This window comes from Denticeps clupeoides, chromosome 2 (genome assembly GCF_900700375.1).
Source record: "Denticeps clupeoides chromosome 2, fDenClu1.1, whole genome shotgun sequence".
In the NCBI taxonomy this organism is placed as follows: domain Eukaryota; kingdom Metazoa; phylum Chordata; class Actinopteri; order Clupeiformes; family Denticipitidae; genus Denticeps; species Denticeps clupeoides.
The window spans coordinates 1,455,591-1,466,912 of NC_041708.1; the positions used below are offsets into that span (position 1 = coordinate 1,455,591).

Below are 11,322 nucleotides of genomic sequence, written 5' to 3' on the forward strand. Positions count from 1 at the left end.
CCCCCTGGAGACACTCAGGGTTAAGTGTCCTGCTCAGGGACACGATGGTAGTAAGAGGGGTTTGAACCTGGGTCTTCTGGTTCATAGGCGAGTGTGTTACCCCACTAGGCCACTACCAGTCCTGGTTCTGGAGCCAGGTTACTGCACACGGTAAAAAAAAAAAAAAGGGGACCGTGCACAGTTCCAGATTTAAAATGTATTCAGCTTTAATAGAACAGTGGAAAAAGAAACCTCATACGCTTAAATAAAGATAATGCATTTAGAAAAGAAAAAGCCGGAGCCGGAGTCGCAGCCGAAACGAAGCTTTAAAAGACATGAACATGCCCGTTCGCTCCCAGGCCATGTCCAATAGAGCAGGTTTTATGGTCGGACCTCGCTGTGTTACAAAAACAATGCTTTTTTTTCCTCATTTACACTTTTATTTTACAAGCTTTCAAAGAAATACGTGATACATCAATCCAATTATTCATTCACTTATAAGAAAAGAAACGGCAGGTTTCCACATCTTGAATATACAATAATATAAAAACTAAATAGCCAAATAGTTTATTACGCGAGTAAAATTTACGGAACCTCAAGACTCTCGGCAGGTATGGGTTCTGCTCGAAGTGCTGCATGAGGTCCACAGACCAGGCAACGTTTGGTGCAGAACCCCCGGACTGCAGGCCACTGCGCCAACCGGGCTTTTCCTCTCCGACGGAGAACCACCGAACATGCTGTGGTCACGTAAAAAGAAAAACATCCAGAAGAAGAACGCACACGTACCTGAAAAACCCGCGACCCTCCAAAAGGAAACGCAAATATTAGCCCGAGGTTACACGAAAACCCAAAAAGATGACAAATATAAATACATGATAAAACCCTGCAAATTAAGATGGCAATTCAAGAAGGTTGTGGTGTGGTCACCAGTGGGCTGAAGCGGAGGATTGTGGGAAAGATCACTGTGTTGGGGGTAGGATGCTGTCGCTCACACACACACACACACACACACACACACACACACCCTACAACTGCTCACTGTGGCTCAGTTCATACTTCATAATGAGACGGCTGGTGTAGAACATTATGGGTGACATGGGTCTGCCGCATGGGTTTAGGTTTAATTTAGGTTCTTCAGGTGTGTGCACGGTGAACAGGGGAGCCAAAAAAACCATGGAGTCCGTCAGTTATCAACAAAGTAGCAGCATTTATGGAGAGGTGGAGCTCCGCCATCTTAGCCAAACTGGAAAAAGAAGTTTCCTGGTCCGGAAGCTTTGGGAGGGACAGAGAGAACAAAAATGAACTTTCAAATCGAGCAGCTTCGGTCCCGTTCGTGAAACGAGCGGCGCGTTGGCAGAGGAACACCTACACTGTCCGGTCTCGAAGCTGAAGCCGCCTGGTCCACCGCCGAAGAACGCCTTGAAGATGTTGTTCGCGTCGAAATCTGGTTTAAAGCAAAAGGCGGCAGTCACTCAGAATCCGATTAGCTCGGCACGTTTTTTTAGATGTCAAGGTGCGCACAGACCTCCCATGTTCATGTTGTCGTCGTCCAGGTCTTGGCCACTGTCGTAGCGGGACTTCTTCTTGGGGTCAGAGAGCACCGTGAAGGCCTCGCCCACCTCCTTGAACTTCTTCTCCTCCTCTTTCTGCACCTCCACGCTCGCGCCGCTGTGGCGATCTGAGAAAGAGAGACAAACTCGCTTCAGAGGATTTCGGCGCGGCCGCCTTTCATACTCGCTCGCTCACTCACTCACTCACTCACCTGGGTGGTGCATCAGCGCCCGCTTCCGGTACGCTTTCTTTATCTCGTCCTCTGATGCGTTTTTGTCCACGCCCAGCACCTTGTAGTAATCTTTTCTTTTGCTCTTCTTCAGCTCCAGCTGGGCGTTCTTCAGCAAGTGTTTATGCTCTGATAAAAAGGGAACCAGATAAGAGAACTGCTGTACGTACAAGTCTGTGTTTTCTTTATCTTCATGAACATTTACGTTGGTAGATTCTCACTGAAGGCATCAAAACTATGAATGAACACATGTGGAGTTCTGTACTTAACAAAAAGTGGAGACCTGACCTCCACAGTCACCGGACCTGAACCCAATCCAGATGGTTTGGGGTGAGCTGGACCAACAAGTGCTAAACACCTCTGGGAACTCCTTCAAGACTGTTGGAGAAGCATTTCAGGTGACGACCTCTTGAAGCTCATCGAGAGAATGCCAAGAGTGTGTAAAGCAGTAATCAGAGCAAAGAAACTAGAATATAAAACATGTTTTCACTTATTTCACCTTTTTTTGTTAAGTACATAACTCCACATGTGTTCATTCATAGTTTTGATGCCTTCAGTGAGAATCTACCAACGTAAATGGTCGTGAAGATAAAGAAAAAACGTTGAATGAGAAGGTGTCCAAACTTTTGGCCTGTACTGTACATGGCGAGACGTGCGATTTAGAACCGGTTTTAATTTTGTGAAGCACTGGAACTGTTGATCGGTTCCTCTATCAATATTTTTTTCCTTCTAGTCACATGCATGGACGCCACCCTCCGAAACTCAAAAAAAATCACGGAGCGAACATGTTAAAACATTTAACGATTTCGACGCAGCATTAAAACTCTATTAGGTTCTCAGCGTTCGAGTGAACTTTAACTGCCATTTTCTGAACTGAAGCGTTCGTTTCATCATTTCAGATGATCCATTTCAGATGGCATTAAACTTGACCCCCGGCGCCACCGGGCTGTGACCATGCATCCAGAAGAGCAGCAAGCTTTTTGGTTGGCACCAAAATGCTTTCATTTATACTGTGTAGGCAATGATCCCAGAATCCACAAGGAATGGGATCGATAGTAGCATTTGGCAAATTTTCCTATCGACCCCCATGGCTACGTGCAATGCCACACTACACTTGCCTTTAGTCTTCTCTGTGTGGTAGACCTTCTCGTAATCTCGAACTGCTTCCTCATACTGCTCCATGTCCATATAACTATAAGAAAAAAAAAATAAAAAAAAAAGATTTCCAATGTTACAGCATGGTTCATACTGAAAAGAAAGAAGCGAGATTCTGCAGACCTCATCAGAACGTTTCATTTTTATGGGGAGACTGAGCGATTAACAGCCGTCAGAGGTTGAGTATTCAGTACAGACCACTGCGCTCTCCTCAGATAGGCCTTGATGTACGTCTCGTCCAGCTTTATGGCGCTGCTGCAGTCTTCGATGGCCTGCTCCAGTCTTTTCAGCTGGCGGAAACAACAATTCCATTAGATTCAGTCCATGCAGCAATTTTGACAACTGAAATTCGAACTCCGACCCGGAGCGGCGCTGCACTCAGATCAGGCCGCCACAGTCGCTACTTTCTAAGTAGGAAACCACCAAACAACGTTATTATGGCATAATCGACTATGTTCTGCACGTCATCCATGCAGAATAGTCCACGTCTGCATCGCGATGCATCGACGTCGAGATTCATTACAACACCCTTAAACGTGACGTTAGGTAGAACAACTCCCTGCCATACCTTTGATCCGGCCGTGGCACGGTTGCAGTAGAGTTTGGCGTTGGTTTTGATGTTGTTGGGGTCGATCATCAGCGCCTCGCTGTACAGCTTGTAGGCGGCGTCGTAATCACGGTCCTTGAAGGCCTGGTTCCCCTCCTCCTTCTTGGCCTTGAGGGCTTTCGCGTTCTGATTGGGTGAAATGGGAGGCTAGTGGGCAGCACTTCACGTCCGATTAGAGACGAGGACACTTATTTACACCACACGCCCTTATCCAGAGCGACTTACAATCAGTATTTACAGGGACAGTCCCCCCCTGGAGACACTCAGGGTTAAGTGTCTTGCTCAGGGACACGATGGTAGTAAGTGGGGTTTGAACCTGGGTCTTCTGGTCCATAGGCGAGTGTGTTACCCCACTAGGCTACTGCTAAATCAGTCAATGCAGCTACATCTAAACATCAGAAGGCACCAAAAAGCAAATGGGGAAAGAAAAAAAAATAAAAAATACCGCGGTGGAGCATATCGGCACCATCATGATTATGCCGCAGATTCCGTGGGCACTATTTTCGCTTTCTGACCGACAGCTTCAGTCGTGAAGCGTGGTAGTAGTCAGTCGGCGATAAACAGTGACGGTAACAGCGGCATTGCGATACAGTAATCTAAACAGCGACTGTTCCCATGGTTGCGGTGCCATTACTGACATTAACGTGCGGCGCGTTGTTGTAATGAAGTTATTTTCCCCTGACCGGCCACAGGTGACCAGCTATTTACCCTGGAACGCAGTCTTCATCCACATTTTCTAATGAGTAATCCAAACCTGACGAAGCTCCTCTCATCATCTCACACGGCACAAACCCAATTAACTAGTAACTGTAACTAAAAGTACGGTGCTTTGCTCAGGGGTACCTTGGCGGGTCGGGATTCGAACTGGCCACCTTCTGAATACGGGGCCGCTTCCTTAGTAGTCAGGCCACCGCCGCCCCCAAAAATACGGTCGTGGTTTTGGCGAATTCGCAGGGGTCAGTGCAGCCGGAGTGTAATGGCTGAGCCTCGCCCTGGTGAACCACTTCCAGTGGTGCAGTGGTGGCCTAGCGGTTAAGGAAGTGGCCCCCGTAATCAGAAGGTTGCCGGTTCGAATCCCGACCTGCCAAGGTACCACTGAGGTGCCACTGAGCAAAGCACCATCCCCACACACTGGTCCCCGGGCGCCGGTCATGGCGGTCATCACTCAGGGTGATGGGATAAATTCAGAGGACAAATTTCACTGTGTGCATCGTGTGCTGTGCTGCTGTGTATCACATGTGACAATCACTTCACTTTCACTTGATCACTGTATCTCCCCTGCCACGTAAGTAGGGGTGTGTATTGGCTAGGATCTTGCGATACTGTACATACCGTGATATTCTACAGTCCGCTGAAAACGTAAAAAAACGGAGCTGAAGTACAAGATGCCGTAATCGAGAACTCTAGATATTGGACGTTCCTGTATTGATACAATATCACCATGTAAAATATTGCAATACATTGCTGTATCGATATTTTCGAACATCCCTACTATAAAGTAATGTGCCTAACACTGCCTATGAACCAGAAGACCACAAAGTACCAGGTTGAAACCCCACTTATTGTGTCCCTGACGCTTAACCTCGAGTGTCTCCAGGGGGACTGTCCCTGTGAATGGTGACACTCACTCGGCACGCCAGCCGGGCCTTCTCATGGTCTGGAGCCATGCGGAGAGCCTGCATGAAGAACTGGACGGCCTTGTCAATGCAGTCTTCGTAATACAGGCACAAGCCTCGCACGTACAGGGCGTCGCCGTTGGTGGAGTCCACCCGCAAGATGTCGCTGAGAGAGGGAGGAAAGTCCGCCGATGAAGCGAGAAAACGTACGGGTGCGCGGCGAATCCGAGGCAAGGCGCCGTGGATACGCACCTAGCCACAGACTGGGCCTCGGGGTAGCGGCCGAGCAAGGCCAAGCACTCGGCCTTCAGGATCTTGAAGCGGTGGCAGGCCGGGGCCAGCTCCAGAGAACGGTCCATGCAGAACACCACCTGAAACAGCAGGGGGCGCAGGAGGGACACGCCGCGACTTTTAACAGGGCCCGCTGTCAACGGGGAGGCAAATCTCCATCCTGGTAGCATCTTACCTTCCGGAAATCCCTCTTCTCAAACCCGAACTCGGCCATCTTCTCATATTCCAGCACCGCTGTCGCATTTTTGTGCTGAAACGTGGAAAACAACATTGTTTAAACAGGAGCCACGTGGAGCACAGGTGCCGTGCGAAGGCGTCGCCCGGCCCGTACCTCCTGCAGGGCCTGAGCGTTGGCAGCATCGAGTTCTACGACCTTCTGGAAGCACCGGACGGCGGCCATGGCGTTGCCTAGTGACAGGTGGCACTTGCCCTCCCGGAGGTGACCCTGTGGAGAAGATCGTTGGAAACGTCGCTTCGTAATTAAAAGAACAATAAAAATAAATAAATTCATTAAAACTACTCGTGTTTGAATTGAACCTTCATGAAGCAGTCGTCCAATCGCACGGCCTGCTGGGAGTCTTCCAGGGCCTCGCGGAAGCGGCAGAGCATCATGAGGGTGGCCGCTCTGTTTCCGTAGTAACTGGCATTGTTGGGGCACGCATCTGTCCAAACAACGTACACATAAAGTGACGTGATTGTCATTGTGATACACAGCAGCACAGCACACGGTGCACACAGTGAAATTTGTCCTCGGTATTTAACAATAACCCTTAGTGAGCAGTGGGCAGCCATGACAGGTGGCCGGGGAGCAGTGTGTGGGGACGGTACCTTCATCAAGGGGACCTCAGTGGCACCTTGGCGGGTCGGGATTCGAACCGGCGACCTACTGATAACGGGGCCGCTTCCTTTACCGCTAGGCCACCGCTGCCCATAAACCCTCGCTCCATATTTGCGGTCCCGTGTGCATCTTCGTTACGGTAATTAAGGAAGTCCTGCACGCCGCAGGAAGTTCCGTTTCAAAATTTTGGCACAAATCTGATGTCACACTGTGGCCGGAACCGGATTTAGTTAGCCGTTTCTTATTTCCTCACACGTAAAGGTGTGCGTTCATGACAAAAAAGCAAGTGCTGAAGTGCTTGTTCACGCTCGTGTGGTTGAATTGTTTATCCTTTCATAATGTTTCATATGCCGAGAGATTGTTTGTGATGTGTCAATCATTTAATGTGTGTTACTCATTTAATTCTCATGCTAATTTCTGCCTGGTATTAGTGCTAAACTAACGAGGTTCAATAATCTTTCCTGTGTTCTAGCTGCCAATATTTATATTCCGGGTAGTATTTTCTAGTGCTGGTTAGCCGCTTATATTTATATATTCCGGGTAGTAATTTCTAGTGCTGGTTAGACGCTTATATTTATATATTTCGGGTAGTATTTTCTAGTGCTGGTTACCTGCTTATATTTATATATTCTGGGTAGTATTCTCTAGTGGTGGTTAGCCGCTTATATTTATATATTTCGGGTAGTATTTTCTAGTGGTGGTTAGCCGCTTATATTTATATATTTCGGGTAGTAATTTCTAGTGCTGGTTAGACGCTTATATTTATATATTCCGGGTAGTAATTTCTAGTGCTGGTTAGACGCTTATATTTATATATTTCGGGTAGTAATTTCTAGTGGTGGTTAGCCGCTTATATTTTTATATTCCGGGTAGTATTTTCTAGTGCTGGTTAGCCGCTTATATTTTTATATTCCGGGTAGTAATTTCTAGTGGTGGTTAGCCGCTTATATTTTTATATTCCGGGTAGTATTTTCTAGTGGTGGTTACCTGCTTATATTTTTATATTCCAGGTAGTAATTTCTAGTGCTGGTTAGCCGCTTATATTTTTATATTCCGGGTAGTATTTTCTAGTGCTGGTTAGCCGCCTATATTTATATATTCCGGGTAGTATTCTCTAGTGCTGGTTAGCCGCCTATATTTATATATTCCGAGTAGTAATTTCTAGTGCTGGTTAGCCGCTAATATTTTTATATTCCGGGTAGTATTTTTTAGTGGTGGTTAGCCGCTTATATTTTTATATTCCGGGTAGTATTTTCTAGTGCTGGTTAGCCGCCTATATTTATATATTCCGAGTAGTAATTTCTAGTGCTGGTTAGCCGCTTATATTTTTATATTCCGGGTAGTAATTTCTAGTGCTGGTTAGCCGCCTATATTTATATATTCCGAGTAGTAATTTCTAGTGCTGGTTAGCCGCTTATATTTTTATATTCCGGGTAGTAACTTCTAGTGGTGGTTAGCCGCTTATATTTATATATTTCGGGTAGTAATTTCTAGTGCTGGTTAGCCGCTTATATTTATATATTTCGGGTAGTAATTTCTAGTGCTGGTTAGATGCTTATATTTATATATTCCGGGTAGTAATTTCTAGTGCTGGTTAGACGCTTATATTTATATATTTCGGGTAGTAATTTCTAGTGGTGGTTAGCCGCTTATATTTTTATATTCCGGGTAGTATTTTCTAGTGCTGGTTAGCCGCTTATATTTTTATATTCCGGGTAGTAATTTCTAGTGGTGGTTAGCCGCTTATATTTTTATATTCCGGGTAGTATTTTCTAGTGGTGGTTACCTGCTTATATTTTTATATTCCAGGTAGTAATTTCTAGTGCTGGTTAGCCGCTTATATTTTTATATTCCGGGTAGTATTTTCTAGTGCTGGTTAGCCGCCTATATTTATATATTCCGGGTAGTATTCTCTAGTGCTGGTTAGCCGCCTATATTTATATATTCCGAGTAGTAATTTCTAGTGCTGGTTAGCCGCTAATATTTTTATATTCCGGGTAGTATTTTTTAGTGGTGGTTAGCCGCTTATATTTTTATATTCCGGGTAGTATTTTCTAGTGCTGGTTAGCCGCCTATATTTATATATTCCGAGTAGTAATTTCTAGTGCTGGTTAGCCGCTTATATTTTTATATTCCGGGTAGTAATTTCTAGTGCTGGTTAGCCGCCTATATTTATATATTCCGAGTAGTAATTTCTAGTGCTGGTTAGCCGCTTATATTTTTATATTCCGGGTAGTAACTTCTAGTGGTGGTTAGCCGCTTATATTTTTATATTCCGGGTAGTATTTTCTAGTGCTGGTTAGCTGCTTATATTTATATATTCCGTGTAGTACTTTTTTAGTGCTGGTTAGCTGCTTATGTATGCCTGTACTGTCTGATGCATGTTAGGTTACTGTAAGCAGTGTTATTAATCTCTGTTGTGCATCATGTCAGTTGCATGTTTGCTTATCTATATTTTTCTGTTTCCTGCAGACCACACACACACACACAATTTGCTGACTGGAATCGGACTCATATTGTCACCAGCTTCACCAGTGTAAAGTGAAAGTGATTGTCATTGTGAGAGACTGCAGCACAGCACACTGTGCACACAGTGAAATGTGTCCTCTGTATTTAACCATCCATTAACCACCCTGAGTGAGCAGTGGGCAGCCATGACAGTGTGTGGGGACGGTGCTTTGCTCAGTGGCACCTTGGCGGATCGGGATTCGAACCGGCAACCTTCTGATTACGAGGCCGCTTCCTTAACCGCTAGGCCACCACTGCCCCGTGTAACCCGTTGCGGGAGTTGTACGTTCTACGCAACACTGGCACTTTTTTTTAATGCCACTAACAATTTCTTGCCGTCAACGTCTAATTAATAGTCTTCCGACCAGGAAATCGGGAGTTTGTGGTTTTACGTTCTCACCGATGGCCTTTGTGTAGTAGTTGAAGGCTTCGGAGTAGTCCTTCTTCACGTAACACGCGTTCCCTTGCTCTTTGAAGGTCTCCGCCTCGCTGAAAGAGAACAAACGGCATAAGTGTTCAACCGTATCCCACACCGTCCTGCGCTTGATAAAATACGGAGAACGAAGTCGAGTGAATTGAACGGGAAGGAGTGCGGGGCTTCCCCCACCAGATAAACCCCGGCCTGAGAGGTCGCACCAACCTCGCTGCGCTAATCGCGCTCTATATAGATATTGGTCAGATTTGGACGTTCGCCCGAAACGGCAAACGTGTCTCTCCGCTCAACAACGTACAGACAAATTCGATCGTAGCGTCAGTTTAAACATCAGCAATCAATTCAAATTTTATTTGTCACATACACAGTCATACACGGTATGATATGCAGTGAAATACTTTTAGCGACTGCTACAGACCACAGTATTGCAAATATACAATAATCAATATGCAAATATTGCAAACATAACCAAATATGACAATTTTATGTCTGACAAAAAACATAAAATATGTGTAACAGCAAGGAATAAAGTGAAAAAAAACTGTGCAAGTCAAGCTGAGACGAGCATGCAAACGGGAAATTCCCCCGTCTGACGAACTCGGCACCAACCAGGCTGGTCCGACAATTACGACCGTCCACCAATCCACAAACTCCCGCCCGTGGATGATGTTATTTTTATTACAATACGCCGCATTTATGGCTATTAGTGGACTAGTGTGTAACACACTCGCCAAATCCCACGTCCCCCGTAAGTGTCCCCGAGGAAGACACCAGGGGGTCGGTCCCCGTCACTACTGATAGTAAGGCTCAGGGTAAATTATATTTTGTTACGTTAGATGAACGTATTTAATTCACCAGGCTGGCGAGAGCCTCCGGCCACTCCGGCCTAGCTGAGAAGTGGGTCGTTTTGTCCAGATTAAGTTTTATAGGTCACGTCTGGACCGGGACGTGGGGAGGGGGGGGGGGGGTCCCGCTGGGCTTCTAGACCACAGACTTTCTCCAAGACGCCAAGACAAGGTCATCTGGACAAATCCGGACAAGACGTCGAACGATTTTAACGTGCTGACGATTCCTCGATTCAAACCCCCCCTCCTTCACGTACTCTCACAGCAGCAGACCCCCAAATATTCTAAAGGTCTCCCCAAAAACATCTGGAACGGATCACGTGACCCAAACAACGCCAAACAAGGAAGTAGTTTACAATAAAAATGAGTAACGACGTGTGACGTCAGTAATGTCGCATCCAGGTGACAGATCGGTATCGGGACGGGACACCGGCTTCGTGGCGCAGTATCGACGCGAGAGGAGAATACGAGGCGGGCTCGGACAAAGCCATGCGGCGCGTAAGTAGGCCACGGCGGAGGTGTGTTCGGTCGGGACGCGCGGTGACGGAACCGGAACCGGGACCGGAACTGGGACCGGGACCGTGACGGGGCTCCGTACCGCTCCATGTCCTCCGCGACGAGGGTCGGACGCTCCGGGTCCACCGGCATGTCGCAGTCCACCGCGGCCATGTTCCAGCGCGCAGAGAGTCGTCTCTACGTCACTTCCGCCGCGAGGACAAGAAGCGCAGCCCGCGCCGGAAAGGGCGCGGCCGTCGATCATCATCATCATCATCATCGTCACACCCCAGCACGTCTCATTCTCAATGACGCGCATTAAAAAAAGTTGAGTTAAAAACTAATTAACAATTACTAATTAATTGTATTAAATTCCAATGTCATTAGAAACAATGAAACAGTTTTTTTTTGCTGTGAGGTTAATAGCACATTGTGGGACGCACAAGGACAAACGTGACCGGAGATTCCAAGATCCGAGGTGGACACCTGAGGACCCACGGAAGAGGGAATGTCCATTTTACAAATCTTCATATTGATCTCCGACAGTTGGATTAATGCACTCACAGACAGCGGTACGAGGCCTGGGCGAGGCACAATATTTAACGATGATTTATCACCGTTCCTTAAGATTAATATGCAAAATGATTGCAGGAACAGGCCAATGTCAGTAGAAAACTGTAGAGAATTGGCTAGACATGTAATAAAAAAGATGAAAATAGAGAATCAAGAGAGAAAAACTCTAATTCCAGCCATAAGAACCTGCACGTCCTGCACG

General features: G+C 46.6%; 1 protein-coding gene across 1 annotated transcript; it reads right to left on the bottom strand.

The window, feature by feature from the left end:
* Positions 1-396: 396 nt before the first annotated feature.
* Positions 397-10,775, bottom strand: LOC114784898 (dnaJ homolog subfamily C member 7-like). Its single transcript, XM_028970746.1, has 14 exons — positions 10,651-10,775; positions 9,175-9,263; positions 5,966-6,090; positions 5,760-5,873; positions 5,604-5,678; positions 5,390-5,508; positions 5,150-5,303; positions 3,483-3,647; positions 3,113-3,204; positions 2,878-2,951; positions 1,742-1,888; positions 1,505-1,657; positions 1,349-1,423; positions 397-1,251 (listed from the first exon to the last, which is right to left on the bottom strand). Exons 1-14 carry the CDS (start codon positions 10,719-10,721, stop codon positions 1,214-1,216), a joined length of 1,491 nt encoding a protein of 496 aa, XP_028826579.1. The 5' UTR covers positions 10,722-10,775; the 3' UTR covers positions 397-1,213.
* Between the last annotated feature and the right edge of the window lie 547 nt (positions 10,776-11,322).